The sequence below is a fragment of the Zonotrichia albicollis genome, chromosome 7, assembly GCF_047830755.1.
Source record: "Zonotrichia albicollis isolate bZonAlb1 chromosome 7, bZonAlb1.hap1, whole genome shotgun sequence".
In the NCBI taxonomy this organism is placed as follows: Eukaryota; Metazoa; Chordata; class Aves; order Passeriformes; family Passerellidae; genus Zonotrichia; species Zonotrichia albicollis.
Window position 1 is genome coordinate 21,136,683 of NC_133825.1, and position 20,714 is coordinate 21,157,396.

At 41.5% G+C, this 20,714-nt stretch overlaps 1 protein-coding gene across 12 annotated transcripts in view; it reads left to right on the plus strand.

Moving 5' to 3' along the window:
• The window catches only part of JMJD1C (jumonji domain containing 1C), a 157,859-nt gene that overhangs the window by 109,195 nt on the left and 27,950 nt on the right, over nt 1-20,714 (plus strand). For 7 of the 12 annotated variants that reach the window (XM_074544572.1, XM_074544571.1, XM_074544576.1 and 4 more), the window contains 5 exons: nt 9,945-10,050; nt 14,767-14,891; nt 16,145-16,288; nt 16,406-16,592; nt 16,681-18,347. In XM_074544572.1, the coding sequence (XP_074400673.1) occupies nt 9,945-10,050; nt 14,767-14,891; nt 16,145-16,288; nt 16,406-16,592; nt 16,681-18,347 (2,229 nt within the window). The remainder of the gene's footprint in view (nt 1-9,944; nt 10,051-14,766; nt 14,892-16,144; nt 16,289-16,405; nt 16,593-16,680; nt 18,348-20,714) is intronic. The other 5 variants (XM_074544581.1, XM_074544580.1, XM_074544579.1 and 2 more) reach the window with 2 other exon arrangements.

Consider the following 20,714-nt stretch of genomic DNA (forward strand, 5'->3'; position numbering starts at 1 on the left):
ATGTGTTCTTACCCAAATTAAGCCTTATCTTGAAATGATAACACAACAGCTCGTTTGGTGAAGTGCCCATGGGTTTGTTTGCTTTCGTTCCTCCCTTGGATACAATGTCCCTTTGTTCTGGCTGCAGCTCTAGATCTTTTTCTTACAGAATGTATTTTTGAAATTACACTAATAGAAGTAATAATTTGTAGTCTGGGGTTACTGCTTCACGGGAGCTGCTCCACAGCCTTCAGCAAGCTAGGAGAGTTAGAAGAGGTTGAGAGCTATAGCAGTTCCAGGTCTGTGTACCTAATTCTTTTTCCAGGCCAGACATCTGGGGAGAAACTCAAGTAATTTTATACCAACTTGAAATTTTAGAATTAAAACCAAGTATGAGTCTTGCTATTTTCTTAGATGTTGGAATAACTCTACCAAGGGTTTGTGGAGGGCTTGATGCACAGAGCATTATTTATTTTTAACAGTATATTAGTAATTACAGTTCTGAAGTCTTTTCACTACTATTGTTTGTAAATACTGAACCCCCCCCTTTAATCTAGCAAACATTTCCTGTCTTTTGAATGGAATTAAAGTTAACTCTTCCCTTTCTTCCCCTGTAACCTCCTCTACTTGAGTGTATCTGCTAGTATTATTGAGGGTAGTATTTTAATGGTTTTGCTGAGCAAATGAGTTTGAATCATAATAATTTCTGTGCATGTCACTAACCATTACATTTTTTGTGATTTTAGTTGTGAATTTTAAGCATGCAGTTTAGCAATTATATTTCAAGCATAGAGGCTGGGGTTTTACCCCATTTGAATGTTTTCTTCCCTTTCATTGTCTTATCACCATGTCACACCATTTTGGTATATGGGAGATAAAATCAGGTTAAAGCAGGTTTCAAAATGCATAAGACTTGGCTGAGTTATGGTGCTTGACAGGCTTGGGCTTTTTTTTCTTTTTTTTCTTCCCCAAGCCATGTAGTTCAATTTTGAGTTATGTCTTCAATAGGAATTTTTTGGTTCTACATGCTAGGAGATTTGTCTATGAAAAAATATGGTGAAATAGAAGATCATTGTATCAATTTTAAACTCTGAATGACTTACCTAAGTTTATCCCAGGGAATTTATTGCAGCAATAACTGAAACATCCCTGGTTTCTGATTAGCAGTTTAATCTTTCCTCTCTGCAAGGCTGTTATTCATCTGTTCTATAAAAGGCATATCCACTGCTTTCTCCAGGGTTGCAGAGAGCTGTAGTGTTAATCCAGCTATGATATATGTCCCAGCTGGTCAGATCTATTATTTATAGGGAAAATTCCTAAAAAGGCTCCAGCAGGTCATTATGAGCTCTCTACAATACAAAAAAAAAAAAAAAAAAAAGGCTGCTTTCAATCCTGTTAGAAATTAACTTTGAAAAGTTCTCTGCAAATACAGTGGTGCTTTTAAAATGTGAGAAAAATGAGTTTTATTTGGATCTACTTTCATAATACCAGCATGTGGGCCAACATGTATGTATTTGTATTCTAAGAAACACATTATCAAATAAATCTCTGAAAGTCACTTGAAAATAAAACATTAATGTGATTCAGTGGACTAAAACATGCTGGGTTTCAAGAATATTTGGATGGTATCTGATGTATTTTTTCTGCCTTAAAATATTTTTGTTTGTAGGGATTTGTCTTCTGCCCATAATCTTCATGAGTTATAGAGGAAAGGACCTGGAAAGTTGTAAAGTTGTATGTTGGCAGAGTTCCTGTTTGGTAAATAGGATTGAGGATATCTGCAGGAAAGACTAGGTAGCTGTGTGATTACTGTTGGTAATCTAAGCTGGTGGTAGTTCAAATTCCAGAGCAGGGAGTCATTCACAAGAGTGATACACTGATGGGTATCTCTAGGAGGTGGTGTTGATTCTAGGATCTGTCATCACACTGGCACGTATCGGATAGTTTCCTGCAGTTTTCTTCTGCAGAACTGGATTGAGAGGCCTTTGCTCTTCACCTCAGTAAGCTCTCAGCAGTCTTGTCAAGGAATATGGTATTGCTGAGTAATGCAGCTGCTGAAGGATTTGGTGGAGGTGACCTGTGTGCTCAGTCATTTTCTGTGGGGGTGGTACACAGGAGGTACACAGCCTGCCAGCTGCCACAGATCACCTCTGCTGTCCCTCATGCAAGGGACATGTGTCTCTGGTAAAGTGGTCAGTGTCTGAGCAGACCTCTTGGCTTGATTTCTGATTGCCCACTAGTCCAGACAACTGGTGATCCACAGAATGTGGTTTTCTTTTTGGCTTAAAGAGGCTGACATCCATACAGCTTGTCCTTCAGCTGATGTGATTTGGGTCTTGTTGAGTACCTTCTGAAAGCTGCTCACAATTCACAGGGTGTCTGGTTCTCAGTTTCAATTTTAATATCAATGTACAAAAGAGATTTCTTCAATCTACTTACTTAGCAGGTCTCCTTGTTAGCATCAACTTCACTCTGCTAATTGCTTGCTTCAGGGAAATGTCTGCACTTTGAGGTTTCTTTTCCCATAGTGGCACTGAGTTGCTTAGTGACTCAAAGGCTGTTCCAGTATTGCCACATGACTGAGTGGCTTTGGACCAGTACTCCCTCCCTGTTTCTCTTGCAATTAAAAAAACAAAATGCCAAATCAGTACAAGTTGCATATTGCTGAGATGGTGGTGATAAAAATGTGGAGCCTGCCCTGAGGAAGCGGAAGGAAATATGATTCAGTGGAAAATGAAAGAAAAGCAAATGTGTGGCTGTGTCAGCAAAATGAGAAGGAAGGTGGACATGGAGTAGTGTACATTTGACCTTTATTTGTCTGTATGTGGAGAATGTAAGTAGTACAAACGGTCACCACAGTGTTCTAGGTGGAAGCTGAAAGCCCCTCTGTTTTGTGGGTAGGAGCCACTTTTTTTGGGAAGTCTTAGATGCTAAAAGATAGCTGACTTTGGGGGAAGAGTTTGCTTTTCTAACCCAGATTGTCCTAGCTGCTCAGAGAGAGTAACGTACTTTGTGGACATAGGGGTCATCTATTTTTTAATCTCTATTTTCAAGTGCAAGACTACTGTAGATGCCACTAGAGCAGTTTTTAGGCCGGTTTTTGACAATACTTGTCTAGCCCAGGTTTGGTTTTGCTTATCTATTGGTTGTTGCTTACTTTCCTGCTGGATGTTCATCCTGTCCATGTTCACATTCTGATTTCCCCTCTGCCTTCCCACACCAGATTGTCATCTACAGATAAAAGAATGATAAATTGACTTGTAAAATGCAAGTTTTACATAATGCCCATTTCACCTGAAGCATTGATGGTTTTATAGGAAGGGAAATACATCTGTTGATTTCTGTAAGTTCAAATAATGGAGAAATTAGACTACAAGTCAGATTTCCCCCCCCCTCCCCCCCCGTATATTTATGTTCCTAATGTTAGTGTACCAGTTATGCTTCCAGAACTGAACAAAGCAGTGTGATGATGCATCTTCAAGCCTGAAATCAGGACTTGGAGAAGTGTATGTGGCCCTGATCCCTTGGTTCTCAAACCTGATAATTAAAATTTTAAAATCAGTTTCAACTCCTGAGGTAAAATGAGGAAGAGAGTAGGAGTGTGCGGGGAGGAGTATTATGCATAGGGAAGAGTGTGGAGCAGCAGAAAAATCGTTGATAGCTTTTTCTGAGAAATGTTAACTTTACTGACAGTTGGAAAATCACTAAATTTGTATTCTCATCTTTTTTCCCCTTGTAATTTTAACTTCCTACTTACAGAAACATAGTCATTGCTCTAAGACACTGAAAATAACCCCTAATCTTTAAATGTTTGTGGTCTGAACTATCTGTAAACATTTGTCCTTGGAACAGAGCATTGAGAGCCCCTTGCTGGGTGGGGATCAGTTATCCCAGTTGTGTCGTGGCCCCTGCGTGCAGGGCGAGCGTCACTGCCCAGCCCTGCCCTCCCCTGCGGCCGTGTGGAGCAGGGCTGACCTCGGCTCGACTTTGTTTCTGCTGTAGGGGTCAGGGCTGTGCCTTCAAGCTTGACTTAACTGGTTCAGATGTAGCCCAGCAGCTGCTGGGTTTGAATGAGGTAAATTGTGACTGTGCGCTCAGAACAGCAGAAAATAGGTCAAGTGTGGGTTGGGTTTACATAGAAAGCGCTCGCGTCGCCTGCTAAGCCTAAGCCTCTTCTCTCAGCTCAGACAAAGCCGTTTAAGGTAAACTGGGAAGTTCCAATCTCCCCCAAAAACTTTCTAGCCTTTCTAGCTTTCCAGCCGCGGTGTCTGTGGGTGGCTCCTGGCTGAGGAGCGTGGAGCAGGAGAGAGGTTGCCCCGCTGGGCTCGATGGGTTCCCAGAGCCGTCCCCAGTGCTGTGCCTGGCTGACCTCCCGGCCAGCAGCTGCACTGCCCTGGCAGCTGGGGCAGCCTTTCACTTGTCACAGAGAAATCAGGAATATGCTGCTAACCAGTGGTTTGTGCGTGCTGTGTGTCTAGGAGAAAGCTGCAGGAGATCTGTATTTAGACTCATCTAAATTTGGTCATTTCCCTCCTCAGTTGTGGTGTGGTCTGTGTGGCAGCCGCGGTGCCTGCCTGGTAATACCCTCAGGGGTGGCAATTGCTGCCAGTTTTTCTGTATTTTAGTTAGATTCTTTTCTTCTGCCACTGAAAAAAGTCTGGTAGCAGGGCAGAGGGTTTCTTCCAGTTCATAGGTGATGTTCTTGTTATGATAGTTGGTATTCTGCCTGTCTGCATTTTGTGTGTTTTTTCTCACTGCAATGTCAAGTAGGAAAATGTTAAGATTGAAGGTTTGTTAAAAATTACTGTCAGTGAAAGAAATTACAGATCAGTGATTTAATCAGTATGTCAGGTGACATAATCAGTGAAAGATGAAAGAAAAGGATTTTGCTGGTTATCAAGAAATGAAAATGAGAGAGTTGTACAGGCCTGCTTTCAAATGAGGGAGTAAAATTGTCATGAATGTGTTTGAGGCTGGGTGCAGGTACAATACTTCATCTTTTTATAGAAGAAAATCAAGAATTGGCATTAGAGGACTATTATAAATTCTCAGCAGTTTAGATTTTGGAAGTGCTTTTTGCTGCTGCTGTTCTGCTCTCTAAAGAGTTGTGGCAATCAGTAGGGAAGTGTTGGCTTGTTTTCACACTGCAGTTCTCATACCTAATTTCTATGCAGCTGAAGTTCAGTGCAGTTGTACAAATGACTTGCTGCAAAAGGAAAAAAAAGGGTTGGGGTCTGATTTTATAGAAGCTAGTATTCACTTATGAAACAAGAACAAAACTGAAAGTTCAGGACACTTTGAGGTTTTATTTTGCACTGTTTGAATTTAAATGTGGTCCCTCTACCATTAAAGTTGACAAAATGCTCATTTCAATGTGCCGTGCACACTGTGTAAGCATTGTAAACAGGACTGTCAAGTTGGTTATGTACTAGTTTTCATCTAATTCGTGTCCTAAATTATCAGAAAACCTCTAAGCAGCCAGAGGAAGCTATAGTTAATTAAGCCACAGATGGTGAGGACTAATGTGGCGTTGACCTTTGCGAGGACTGCAAAATCTACTTAGTCTTTCTCTGGAAAACACTAGCTGAAATGAGTTCCTACTGATAGCATGTCCTTGATGCATGAAGCCAAATGCAGAGGCACCATGACCAAGGAAGGTTTCCCAAATAAAGGTTTGCAGGTTCCTAACGTGTGATGTGTGTTGAGATGTAGTCCTCAGGGCTCTGATTTCAGCCTTTTCAATGGCAAAAGCCACTGTTTTTGTAGGACTGGCTTACCTGGAATGCATATTGTCAGTTCTCCTTCTCTTCTTCACTGACAGTGGAGAGCTGACAGCTGACTGAGTGTGTGCACTGTCCCGTAAGCAGCGTGCAGGCTCTGTGACTGGGGGTGGGGGCAGCTACTGGAATCCACTTCTTTGTTCCTCTGTGCTCCAGGGTTTCATCTCTCCATGCACTCATTTCTACCTCCCAAGCTTCTGAATAATGACTTGGAAGAGTATTTTGAAATGCTGAGGAAATTGTTGCTGCAGAAGTTGAGGTCTTGTGGAGGAGATAGCTGTGGAAATGTCTAGGCCTTCCTAGCACAGTCATGCCTGGCTGCCCAAAATGCAAAAGGAACCTCTGGTCATTTGAGCCTTTCAGAGCACTTTGTATGGTCTTTGGGCAATGGGCAGGTTCAGCACATCTGGGGATAGCTCTCAGTATTTTGGACAAGATTTTTTTGTGATTGCAGAGCAAGAAGGAGGATTCTCATTGGGATTTTGACTTGTTTTTATGTGGGTACTATCTTGAAATTCCTGTTTGATCTCAAAGGAATTTTGATGCATGGCAAGTGATCTAAGCACTGGTTCACCTGTGACTCTGAATGATAAATTATTTTTAGTTATTTTATTGTGTCTGAATAAACTCTTTGAAAATGCTTCTCTGAACAAAAATTTCTCCTTCCTGGTTAGACCAGTGTGATATCTTAACCTGATGGTATGGCCTATGGTTTCAGCCTGCTTGTGTTGTTTTCCACAAGGATAAAGAACAGATCAAGTCAGAAAAGCACACCATCTTTTGTGATACTTGGGGGAAAATTTCATTCTCTGTTCTTCTCAGGACTTCCCCTGAGTCGAACACATCCCCAGCAGGTGAGAATGATCACCTAGAGAGATGTGCCAGCTGACCCAGTTCTTTGGATAATTAAGCATAAAGTCCAGTCCACTGGAAGTGAATTCTTCTTTTGATCTAGAAAGAAAGAATAATATCATCAAAGATGTGAAAAACTAGTCACAGATTGGCAAGCTTCTGATAGTCACATTGCCTCATGTGACTTTTCCAGAAGGGCAGGAGGGGTTATCTCAACCATATTTTTCTAGCCTTTAGGTCTTTTGTCTCCTTCCCAGAGTTGCATCTAGTCATTTGTGGAACCAGAGGCACTGCCACTTGAAGTACATCAAGAGCTTCCTCCAGTAGACTTGAAGGAGAATATAACAGTCCCCTTTATTTTATTTGCATCCTGATTTGCATAAGGATTTCAAACCAGTATTAACATCCTTCTGGAGGAGATATTCCAGGACTTGTGGAAAAACTAGTTTAGGAGAGGGTACCATAACTTCTGTTTGTAAAACTACTTTCAAATGAGGAAAAGTCTGGAGGAAAATCCTGCAGGGCATTTAAATCTTCTGGAGGTTAGTCTGTCAATCGTGCTGCATTAGCTAAGAGGAGGGAAACTGAGGGTTACAATTGCCAAGGTTCAGATCTGTATAGACAGTAATTGTTCCTTGAGCAATATAAACACAGGGTAAGGAAAAGAACTGGGAACTGCAGAGTCACCTGCTTGTCTTCAGTGTTAAACTGGGGAAGAGACTGCAAGTCATCAGCCTTGCCTGTTGTCCTCTCCCTCCTTTTGCCAGAGTTTGTGATGGCTGCTGAGACTGTGTGGTTAAGGCCACTGCTTCACAGTTTTAACACATTATGCAGTTAATTTCCTGGGTTTTAGATATTCAGATTTAAGACTGCAGATGGAAAAAGGTAAGTCATGGCATACACGTGTTTTCATAGACACATGTACACAAAATAACAGAATTCTTGAAATTACAGAAACTTGCTCTGTTAGTATCACCCTCCTACCCTGTGATGTGTTAAATGTGTATTGTGTGTATATTTAGAAACTCTAGGCTCTGATATCATCCACGTAATCCCAGTCACACCTGCATGCAGTTTGTGTAATGGGTCTTTGACCTAACTTGTGCCTTTTGTAGCTCATCTTTGAGCTCATCTTTCTCCAAGGGTGAGGAGATAAATACAAAATGGACTTTGCTGGCTCCTTTACTATCTGTTCCCAGGGAGCACTCTCAGCCAAGCATGCTGATGTCATGAATCTGACCAGGAGGTGGAGGTTCAAATGTACTATATGTAGGATGGACTGTATCTTCAGTGTCAAGTTCAAAGAAGGCCAAGATGCTTAGGGAGGATGTGAAATCCTAAGAAAAAAAGCACCAGTGTGTATTGCCTTCAGGAAGCAAATCAGAAGTGGCTTAAGATGACATAGAGACTCAAAAAATTTGTGTAAAGAACTAATGAAAATAGTATAATGTTAAGAGTAGCAGGTTTGATTTCATGGTACTTAATCAATGTGTATAATCTCCATATGAGGATACAAATTTTCTTAGATGTGACTGAAGTGATTACTCAGAATGTCCAAGAGCTGCACATGAGCTGCATTTGTAGGTCAGCCAAACTCAGTATTGCTGTCCTCAGTCTGTTGCTTAGATCCAGTGCATGTGATCTGAGTGGGGAAATTTTTGGTGCGCGAGTCTCTTGCAGCTGCTGTCAAAGACAGTGCATGGGAAGGAGGACATGATTGATGATCACACAGCTCCAGTTCCAGGATCTGCTGTGTTCCCCTGGCAAATAATTCCCTTTTCCCAGTGGTGATGTTTTTTCTGTGTGTGGGATCATTGCTCAAATGGATTTGCACATGTAGGCAGAATAGCCAATGCTCTTTTTCAAACTGCTTTGGGAGAGGCCATCCTTGAATAAATTTTAGTTATGACCCTCTTGTGCCTCTGGTAATGCTAACAGCATACTTATCTGGTTGGTATTTTGAACCTTGTGGTAGAGGTCCTGTTGATCTTCCTTCCCTTTCACTTTGTTCCAATTTACATGTATTAAAATGCTCGTCTTGACCATTTGTTCAGTCCAAGGCTATGTCCTTTGTAGAAGCATAAGGATAGAGAGCAGTAATTTTCTCTAATAACCAAAGCATTGATGCATTCTCCATGGTGGAGCACAGCAAATCTCCAAGTGTCAGGAAGTGAATTTTGAATTGGAAATAGATATCCTGTGATCAGTGCGTTAGCAGGAATAATCTCATCCAGATGAATAGAGGGAAATTGCTTGTGTCACTGGAGGGCCTGGCAGCAATGCACCATTCACTGGGTGTTACTTGTATCTTTGTGTTCTGTGGCTGGAGCTCTTCATAATAAATTGTGAAACATCAAGGAACTTGCTGGAGATCAAGGAAAGAAATTGCTTTATCTCAGCTGCAGTACTGATAAAACATTCTGCATTTTGTATGTGGAGAATTGCACTCATTATTTTAGCTGTCTGAAGTTCTCTTGCTATAAATGAATGTTGCTGCTGCTCATGGGTTTCCAAGGCCATCTTCAGCCCGAGGAGCCACCAGGCTTTTTTTCTCTGCCACAGCCTCAAAGACAGAAAGAGCAAGTTTGCTCTGAAACAGAGAAATAGGTGTTCTAGGAGCCCAGAGATGAATGGTTATTCTTAAGCCATGCTTGCAAGGGTATGAACCAGATTCTGTGCCCAATTTTTTTCTGTTAGAAGGAGCCACTGAATATATCTTCATTTCCCAGATGATATCCTACCAAATACTGGAAAATAATATTTTCCAGGAGAACTGATTGTAATAAAAATTAAAACATGTCTTATCTGCAACTACCTAATTAACCAAGGCCAACATATTTGAAATCAGCAATGGTGTTTATCTCAAAATGCTTGTTTCTCCTAAAATATTGCTTATGTGTTACATTTGTAGGTTTGATATCTGTGTTTATGCTCAACATGTCCATATTATTACATTTTACAGATATGGAAACCAGATTTTTTTTAAAACAAAATTTAGTAATTATTTAAACAATTCTTTGTGCATACCTGTGAGCACCTAAGTCTTTAGAGGGCATTTTTAGCTTGTAGTAAGACAGTACGAAAGTGTGATCCTATTAATAGCTTACAAGTCTGGCCACATGTGGGATCTGACATACTGTGTTCCCATGAAATAACTTCTAGCACTATGTTATGCTTTTAAGTTTTCTCTAAAAATAGCACAGGGATTTGTAGGCAATCAGTAAAATTAGCATCTAACGACTTAATACTGTATTTTAAAATACATCTAGGAAAATAAACAAAAATGTTACAAGTAAACATAACATATGGTTCTTTTTTTAATCTCTACTTTAGGACGACGTAGACAGTCTAAACCCAGTTCTCAGGGATAACCCGCAGTTACATGAGGAGGTAAAAGCCTGGGTAAAGGAACAAAAGGTTCAGGAGATTTTTATGCAAGGTAATTATGTGGGAAATTGTGTTATTTATATTCTGTGTTAGCTAGTTTAAGGCCATTGCTTGTGTGGGACTCATCCCATAGCATTTGTGATATAATGGAGAATATATTTTTTAACTTGGAAGTTATTTTTTGGAAGTATTTGTTAATACAAGGAAACAAGACTGTAAGAAGCTGTTGGTGTTTGCTTCAGACTGTTCTTAACTTGTTTGATGTTTTAGTGATTACAGCAAAAGCTGAATATCATTAGTCTGAATGTAGATATTTTATGAAGTTTGTTGTGAAAATAAGTGTGTATGAATGGCCTCCACATACATTTTGGCATGTTTAAAACTGTTCTGTGCTCTGTTAGTGTTACTGTTACGTGTGATAACTTCTCAGATACCTGTCTGTGCTTGTAGTTCTTCACAGTTCTGTCACAGATGAAGAATACTTTGAGATTCCCCACCCCATGCTCTCACCCCTTAAACGAAAAGTTGCTTTCAAATCAGTTACAATTTGTAACTCAATTGTAATGCTGGGAGACTGCAGAAAAAGCTGTGTACAATAATATTTACAATGTGGATACAAGTTACAAGGAAACTAGTATGAATTTGAAGAAATTATATTGGTGCCATCTTCCTGATAGTAAAAATACTGGCTGCATTTGCTACATATTTATTAAGTTTCAGGAAGCTCTGCAGAGGAGTTCCTGTTACTAGGAGGCAGAAAGCAACCTCTGTGGGTCTGGGCTAAAATCCCCAGGAAAGAAGTGTGAGAACAAAAATGCTTAAGCAGTCATTTTGTAAATGAAGATTAGGAGGGAAGCTTTAAATAATGAGAGATTTTAAGGATGGCTCTGAGGGTTCTTTGCTGTCTAGTCTCTTTGATAAAACCAAGATCAGAAGACAAAAAGAATATGGTAAGTATAATACTGAACTTAGAGTAAAAAAACTTGTGTTTTTCCTTCTGTGGAGTTTCTCATTTGACTAGACATGGTTCTTATGGGCCACAGAAAAAAGATGCTGAAAAAACGAACACGTGGAATTGTTGAGATAGTAAGTTGGCATGTTGGTGTTAGTCATTTTAGATTTTACTTTTGATATCATCAGATACAATACAAGTTAATAGTCTGTTGATGAAATTTGCAGACAAAACTGGATTGAGAGGTGATGCAAAATCAAATCAGGGTTATATGAAAAGGAAACTGAAATTGAGCTTGTTTATTGTATTTCATTAGAGGAATGACAGTAAGGCTATTGTAAAAGTCTCTGTGTACTTTGGTACAGAATCAGTAGCTGAGCAAAGGTCCAGCAGTATTGAAACAGCCATCTCAATGAGACTGCCAGCCCATCACCCACACAACTCTCCCATCATTCCAGGGTCTGTATTTTTGTCTTCATAGATACAGGTTCTCACACAGAGGTTTCTGTGCTCAGAAGTGCACAAATGAACAGCAATATAGATGAGAAGGTGTGATATAGATGTAGTGATAGAGATAAGATGAATCTCATGCCAGTGTTGCTCTCTTTTGAGGAGAAGCTTTAGATCCACTTGCTCCCCTGCTGTGCTGTGTGACCTGAGGGGACACGTGCTCCTCCCTGGGGCCTCAGCCCCATGGTGGTGGTACTGCTGTCACATTCTGCCTGCCCAGAATCTGCTCCTGCTCATGCAGACCTTGCCTTGGCACCAGCCTTCCAGTGGCTTACAGACAGCCCTCTGACAGTGCTAGCTGCTGTCATTGGTCATGTTCTCTTCCTTCTCTCCTCCTCTCTTCTCTGGTTTGCTTCACCTCCTCCATTTTCTTGTTCCCTGCAATTTAAGCTACATTTTCGCCTCTGCCTTGTCTAGATGCATCTGTTAAGGTTATTACCACATTCTCGTACTTCATTCTCTACAATATTTTTAGTATCCAGCCTTTTCCTTGTTTTCTGTGATGCTGAAACTTTCATACCATAACTTAGTATTTTCTACTTTGACTTTTGCAGTTAAAACACAGTTTATCTGAAGAAAGAGGAGGGTCGGATAGAAGCATTAAAATCTGGTTCCAAATATTTGGAAAGGAGCATGCCAATTTGAGGAGGGAGAATTTTAGTCAAAACCAGTCCAATTATTTACAAGAATGAGACTAAAGAAAAAAATTGGCCCCTTTAACTTCTCCTTTGGGCAGCAGTCACAGCAGCATGCTTTGCAGTGGAGATTGTAGCTTTGGCAGGAAGGTAGTTTGTTCCTTGTTTAATAAAAAATGAAACTCCTCCCAAACTTGGCCAAGTTGAAAGCTTTTGGGACAAATAAAACCGGTTCAAGGAACATAGTGAAGTGTCTTTGATTTTTAACAATTAAAAGATTTGATTTCTTTCTTCCGATTAGTTTTTTTATCATTGCAATCTCAGGCTGCATGTGTAATAATCCTCCTGAAACACTGAGTGTGCTTCAACTCTGAACATATTTTCTCATAGTACTGCACTGGCTGTTTCAACAATGTGTAGCTGGAGTGATTCAGCCAGGGACTGGAGACAAAGCCAGGCTTTTCCTGTAATGGCTGCTTGTGGCTGGGCTGGGCTGGAGCTGAGCTGCTCTGTGTTGTGTGACTGCAGTTCAATCTTTCTCCTTCTTCCTGTCATCCCATCAGCATGTAAGGAAAAAACCCAACCCACTGCTTTTAAAGGTAGATAAGCTCTCTTTTAAAAATAGATAGGATAACAGCTGGAATAAAGGATGGACACAGATTAGAACAAGGAGTAAGAAGAAAGAAATGGGCACTGAGTCAATGTAAGGGAGTATGGGAGAAGCTGGAAGCTGTTGGAGAAGGAAGGATGGAGCTTGTAAGCTGAGAAGACTGGGGGAAAGGACTTGGAAGTAGTGGCCTGGAGTCACAGTAATGCTAAAATGAGACAAGAAGCTGGGGGGGATGCTGGTTCTGCTTATGCAAGAGATTGAAAATCATTGTGCTGTTAGCAGTAGGATGCAGGAGAGGAGATTGGATAGGAAAGTAGGAACAGCAAATTTGCACAGAGACACAGGCAGAATTTTACTGAGACTGTCTGAATAAGGCAGAGCTTTGGGACAGCCCTTACAAGTTCAAGATGTGAGAATGTGGATGGGTCAGGCAGTCAGAAGTGTGGGAGCTGAGCTGGAGGCGTTCTGCAGGGTCATGTGGAGTAAGGGTTGGAGAGAAGCCATCAGGAAATGTGTCCCCATGGGAACCCTGTCTGGTCCAAGACCAGAAATGTGAGACGTAAATCTGTAGATTCTTCCTCCTTTTCTGCCCCCATGTACCTGTGATTGGCAGTGCCTGTGCTGGCACACTTGTGGCCCTTGTCTGTGCTGCTGGATACACGCTCCAGGCACCAGTTAAGGTAGCTCAGGGGGTTCAGGAGGTCTCAGTGTTCCAGCTGTGCCATGAATGATGTGGATGGGGGTAAGAAGGCTGCTGTGGTGTGGTGTTTCTCTTCCCAGCTGGTTTTAAAAATGATATAGTCACATGCAAAAAGTGTTTCAAGAGACCACTTGGAAATTACTGAATAATTACCCGCTTTGCACTTCTCTTGATCTGTCAGATATTGACATTAAAAACAGTCCTTGCAGTAGCACTGTCACATGCAGAGGGGATAACAGACCCAGTTGTGTGATCCTGGGTATTTTTTACTAGAGAAAGCTGTCACCTGTGAGGTCCCTGGCCTGTTTGCTGCAGATGTTTGAGCTTGCTTAATATACTGGGCAGGGCTTGGAAAAACTGAGCTTTAGGAAAGACAGGGAAATTCTGGCCCTTGCCTGTGTGGTTCAGCAACTGAGCAGTCTTAAATCATTTAAGTGAGGCTGTTTCTAGGTTGTCACTGACTGGTTTTTCCTCCCTTCCTGTTTGCCTGACCTGGGGTTTGATTGCAGAAGTAGCAAAGCCCACACAGTTGGAACTGAGCTTGGTGGCAGTGTTGCTTGGTTATACAAAATGCCATATAAACACCAAGTGCAGTGAAACTTAAAGAGTTCCAGTGATCAAGACATTGAATATGAATAAAACTTTAGAATCTTGATTTCTGGGTCTTGAAACAAACTGTAAAATAGGTAGTGTATCACAATAGCTCCCCACCCCCGTGGGCTTTTGGAGGTGAATTAGACTGAGCTTTGCAAAATGTGTGAGGTTTCTTTGGATTTGGTATGTCTGAAAACAGGAGCTGAAGTGTTCATAGTGTGTGTGTGTGCTTGAATGTTCTGTGTGGCCATAGCAGTCACGGGATCATTCCACTGCCTTTCTGCTTGCTGTAATAGAGAGAAACTCTGTGGTCACTTATGGGAAAGACTTGGCAGATGCAGAGCCTAACCACCAAGATGTAAATCTTTTAGCCAGCAAAGCAGCTGGGCATGTGACTAGCCTGTTAGATGGCTTCTGTATAACCTGCTGCTGCCACTTTCTAGCCTTTCAGATTACTTTTCTGTGGTTGCTGTTTGTAGGCAGGAATTTTCCCATCATGTGTCATCATGGTTGCAAAAAGATTTAGTTAGATAAGAAAATTGTATGTTGAAAATGTTAGCAAAATTAACCTTAAAGCATACTTATATATGGATCATTTGCATTTCAAAATGTCTTCCTGAATCTGTGGTTAGCTGTCCATGCCATGTGCACTATATATTTGCTGTGAAGCTTAAAAAAAAGTAGGAAAATTCATGTATGCCTTTTTTTGTCTTTTCTTTTTTTTCCTGCATTCCTCAATGGCTTTTTTATTTCTTCCCCTTCCAAAGGTCCGTACTCCTTAAATGGTTATAGGGTGAGAGTGTACAGACAGGATTCTGCCACCCAGTGGTTCACTGGCATCATCACTCACCATGATCTCTTCACCCGCACTATGGTGGTTATGAATGACCAGGTGAGTTGATGGATGATACTCACAAAGAAAGCTGCCAGTCAGCTGTGCCTTGGGAGGTTCTAATGTTTGTTGGGAGCACTCAGAATCACACCAAGCAGGTTCAATTGCAGCAGGCTGAGGGTATCACTGCACTGAAACTGCAGCACAACTGCATTGGGCTGTCAGTTAAATCCTCCTGCAGCTGAATATTTGTGCAGTGATGTGATTAATACCAGTCCTACAGTTTGTTCTGCTGCTGCTCTTTGACTATTGAAGTCTTTGAAGTAAAGCAATCCAGTTTGAGGAACTGGTCTTCCCTGTCTGCTCTGTTGTGAACTTCTTTTCCCAAGAATGAAATCTTTCAGCACTGCAGTAATGGTAACCTTTTCCAAGCAATTGAAATAGTCACTTGCTGCAATTTATTGAATTAAGCATTTACTGCAGCCCCAATTTATATTTGCCGTGGTAGGTTTTAGTTTTATTATGGAATTTGATGTTGCAAAAGGAGTTAATACTGGTATTTTTAATGGCAGTAATGAATTCTATTTCAGGAGAGTAGGGCGATGACTCAACAGTAATAGAGTGAATGACCCATCTGCCTTGAAATGACTGACAAAACCATGTGTGACAATAAAAATTTAACACTAGTCTATTACTCAGACATGTTCTTTCCCCTAATTTGCTCAAATTAGTATTCCCCAAATGTTACTTTTTTCACTTTGTGCTATGTCCTTTGAAGATATGGTTAGCGTTTCCTACTTTATGAAGTATACCTCACTAATAATGTTCAACAATTCTAGAGTTGTTCTTTCCAGTCATTTTGGTCCTGGTAGCAGTTTTACTTCTGTTGAAAGCAGTACTGTAATGTGCTTCTGCAGTATAATTTATAGTATATAAATTTTATAAAATATTTGTATATTGTAATTACTGCTTAGGGGTTATTCTATGAATAGCTTGTTAAAGCTCAAATTTGCAGGTTAGTGAAGGGGAAGGAATGGGTGGTGGGATACTTGTAGCTTTTTTAAAAAAAATTACTTTTACAATGGCACGTAAAGACACATTTGCTTGGTTTGACACTGTTCCCAGCATTTGTTGTGTCATATGTCAGTTCTGCTTGTCAGGATTAAGTAGGCTTTTCTCTGATTAGTCTTTAGCACACAAAGTAGACTGGTGAACACTGGTACAGAAAATACAGATTAGGCATTGTCTGAACATCTGTGGATTGTTATTTTCTCTCTTCTCTTTTTTCTTTTCTTTTTTTTTGCATAAACCAGGTGTTAGAACCTCAGAATGTTGATCCTTCTATGGTTCAGATGACCTTTCTAGATGATGTTGTTCACTCTTTGTTGAAAGGTGAAAATATTGGAATCACTTCACGCCGACGGTCTCGTTCCAACCAGAACAGCAACACAGTTCACGTAGATACATTTATCTTCTTACCTAAATATTTTCATATATTGCAAATGTTAAAAATACATGTTTAAAGACACTAATTAACATTGCATTTAAGTCAATTAATAACAAATTATTTTTAGGGTCATTATACACGTGCACAAGCAAATAGTCCCAGACCAGCAATGAACTCCCAAGCTGCAGCACCAAGACAGAATTCTCACCAGCAACAGAGGAATACTCGGCCAAATAAGAGGAAAGGCTCTGATAGCAGCATGCCTGATGAGGAGAAGATGAAAGATGAAAGATATGATTATATAGGTCGAGGAGGTAAAAGTGGTTAATGGAAAAGGGTGGGAGAGCTTCCCAAAACTGTATTAGACTGAAAATCTGATATATGTGTTTTTATCTTTTGCAGAAAACCCCAAAACCAAAAATAAACACTTTCTTAGTAAAAGAAGAAAACCTGAAGAAGATGAAAAAAAACTAAATGTGAAGAGACTGCGGACAGACAACATCTCAGATTATTCTGAGAGCAGTGACTCGGAGATTTCAAATAAAAGATTAACAGATTCATCCTCGGAGCAAAATTCAGAAAATGAGTTAAAAAGCAAGAACTCTTCAAAGATAAATGGAGAAGAAGGAAAACCCCAAACTACTGAGGGAGTAGAACAAACACTAACAGATAGACAGTCTCCATGGGATGAGGTGCAGCAGGATAAAAACCACGAAGAGACAGAAAGACTGAAGTCATCGGTCTTGGATCATCAGGAAAAATCTTCACTCCAAGCAGCGGAGCAGCCAACACTTTATGAGCAGAATGCGAAGGATCCACCTGTTCCAGAGTGTAATGCAGAAAAACATCATACTGTGGAGTTAAAAAATGAGCAGTTTTTACCCAGGCCTCCTACTCCTAAGTGTGCTGTTGATGTTACTAATAAAAACAACTCTGAAAAGGAGAACCAGGATAATGCTGCAAGTACCTTTGGTTTGCAAACAGTTCAGAAAATAGAATCCCACAGCAGTGATTTAAAGCACCAATTTGCAAATGCAAATTTCCTTGAAGCAAGAAAACAGGAAGCTGATCAAAGTTGGGTTAGCAGTGTTGGTAAAACGGATTTGACACAACCTGGGGTTGTAAAAACATTACCAGTAAATGAACACTTAAATTCTGAAAAAGTGCAGTATGGCTCATTTATGTCTCCGTTAAACGTAGCTTCTCTAGCAGAAGAGAGTAAACTGCGTAAACAAAGTCCAGTCCCCGATTCTGTGAAGTCAAAATCTAGTGCTTCAGTTGATCATCCTAAAACAAAGTCACCTGATGTTAAGCCTAAATTCACCCAATCTTCTGATACTGTGAAGTCGAAGGTTAGTTCCCAAAACAGCCATGCTACTGGATTAACAAGGTCAGCCAATAAAACTGATCATGATTTGCCTAGGTCTAGTTTTCATCCGGTTCCAGCTAGAGTTAGTGCTCTAGAAGCTACTAAGAGTCCTCTTATCATTGACAAGAATGAACATTTCACAGTATACAGGGACCCCACTCTGATTGGACAAGAAACAGGAACTAATCACATTTCACCTTACTTGCATCAGCATAATTATCCTCTGCATTCCTCATCCCACCGAACCTGTTTAAATCCAAACGCACATCATCCTGCATTAACTGGTTCATCCCATCTGCTCGCTGGGTCTTCAGCTCAGGCTCCCTTGTCCGCTATTAACCCTCACCCCCTTAGCAGCGCATCCCACCATTCTGTTCATCACCCTCATCTACTTCCCGCAGTGCTGCCCGGAGTGCCTGCTGCCTCCCTGCTGGGTGCCCACCCGCGACTAGAGACTGCTCATGCTAGCAGCTTAAGCCATTTGGCATTAGCACACCAGCAGCAGCAACAGATGTTACAACACCAGTCTCCACATCTTCTCGGACAAGCTCATCCTTCTGCTTCCTATAATCAGCTAGGGCTTTATCCAATTATTTGGCAGTATCCAAATGGAACACATGCTTACTCAGGACTCGGTCTGCCCTCCTCCAAATGGGTCCACCCAGAAACTCCTGTTAACGCGGAGGCTTCCTTGAGAAGGGTAAGTTGAGATCCTTTATAATGGCGTATTTAGCTGGGCCCGGTGTCTCCCAGCAGTGATTTCCTAGCTACAGATGTGGTCGTTTGTGTCACACTGAGTAATGTTGTGATGGAGTTTTTAAGTAGGACTGGAACTACAGCAGTTACCACTGTCTCATGGTGGATGTGTGTAGGGCGTTTTTCCAGACCTTGATTTCCTAAGAATTCTAAAGAAAGATGAAATGTTTGATTTTAATTTATGACTAAGGGTGAGGTCAGCCAGCATGTTTGGGAACTCAGGTTCACAGGGTAAATATTTGCTGCCTGAAACTGTGTACCATTGTGTAAGTGAAATATTAGGAGAGGTGAGACAGTCGTCTTCATAGTGAAATTTCATGCCTGCTCACTGGTGAAAGACTAAGGAAGTAGTCCTTAATCCAGTGGGAAGTTTTGGAGAGAAATACTCTTGCATTTCTAAATGTTTCAGGCACACTGTACACCCATTTCTCTTGTCTTTACACCTATCTGTGTACCCTTTCTTGGAGTGTTATTTTCTCCCCTTATGTTTCTTGTTGCCTCACATCTCTGCCTCCCCATCTGCTTTCCACTCCTCTGTATTCAAGTCAGGGTGATTCCTCTGTCTGTCTGCTGAGTGTAACCAGTGCAGTCTCAGAAGAGGTGGTTTGTGTTTTTCAGCCTGGTGCCCAGTGTGGTGCTGGGGTTTGGCAGGCAGACGTGGCAATTACAGGAAAGGTTTTCTTAGCTCCTGAAGGCTTGGGGATATGGCATGCTCATTGCAGGGGCCTCAGAGGAATAGTGTAAGATGAAGCATGTGTAGTGCAGACAGAAACTTTGGAGAGCTTTACTGCCAGCTTTAATTAAACCACCACTGAGCATGTGCATACTGATCTTTAGAGGCTTTCAACTTGGCCTAATTTGGGCACATTTTCACAGGGACCACAAAAGGCATGTCACTGACAGTGGTCCTTCTGCCAAATTGTAAGCCTTTGTGTCAAAGCTTGGCCTTCTGATTGGTTAGAAAGATTTTTTTTTCGGTTTTTTTTTTCATCATGGGGAAGGCTGTCCCTCCCCAGATTCATTCTTAAAAAAAAGCCAAAACCATTGTGGCTAAGTCTTTCCCAAAACAGTCAGTTTGAATTGGCCTTGTAATATGAAGTGAGTTTGATCTAAAATGTGATAAAATCAAATGTAGCAGTGAAGAAAAGCCTAAGAGAAAAAGATAGGTGGATTTATCTTTTCGTGTTGCTGCCTGCTCCACCCTATACAGAAGTCCATTTTAAAAGAACTTAAGATAGATGTTGTTTTCACTTTGGCTGCCTGAAGAATGCAGCCCTGCATACTGAGGCACGTAGCTTTTTAATTATGTTGATATGTGGCAATTGTCTTGTGGTGACTTGTCTTCTGGCTCTTGCACTGGAGGCCTTTTTTAAATAGATCTTAGAAACCCAGAATGGGCGTTTCCAAGGTCGGTTTGCATGGATGCCACAATCACAGAAAGGGATCTGTGTTGGAGCTGTAAGAGCAGCAGCAGCAGCCACCCTTGGCTCAGGGCTGAGCCTTGTCTCTGAGCTGAGGGAAGGGTGCCCCAATCCTACCTTTCCCTGCTCTCCTGGGGGGCTGTGGCAGCTCCCTTGTTTGGGCTGGGCACTAGATGGTGCAGGTGGAGTCAGGAAGCTGTTTGAGCAATGCTTGGTGCTCAGGCAGATGTTCCCCAGCTCCTCTAGGGAGAAGGTGACGGGCCTTCTTTGCATAATACTTTAATGCAGCTTACAGGCTGCTCGTGGGAACTCCCCACAGCGTGGGAACTCCTGGCCGAGGAAACGTGCGCTAAAACTGTCAGCACAAACCCAAGTGGCTGCTTTAAATATTCAAAAACACAGAAATCACAACTTCAAAGTCGTAGCACCTGCAGATCTATGCTGTGCTGTGTGCATGTGTCATGAGAGCTCTTGGCTCCCCTTCTGCTGCTGCAGTTCCTACTGGAGTTGCCAAGTCTGAGGAGAAGGATGGGGATGGACTGGTGAGGAGTGTAGGAGGGGGAAGGAGGTAGGGATGGACAAGCACCTGAGGCTTTGGGGTGTGCACAGAAGCTCTCTCTTGTCCCCAGTCCCTTCTTGGCTTGTGTCCAGCACTTAAGCCCCACTGAACAGGTGTCCTGCTTTTCCACTCTGCTCTGTGCACTTTCTTGTAAGCAGGTCTCCTAAGCAGAGGAGAGAGAGAGGGGGCAAGAGGAGAAAGAGGGCTGTTCCTGGTCTTTTCTGCAGGCTGTTAACACAAGTTTCAGTCAAGATAAGAAAATAGAAACTTAACAAAGTAGTAGATTAAAAAGTAGTTTCATAGGTTCAGATTTAGCGCTGTGTCTGAACAA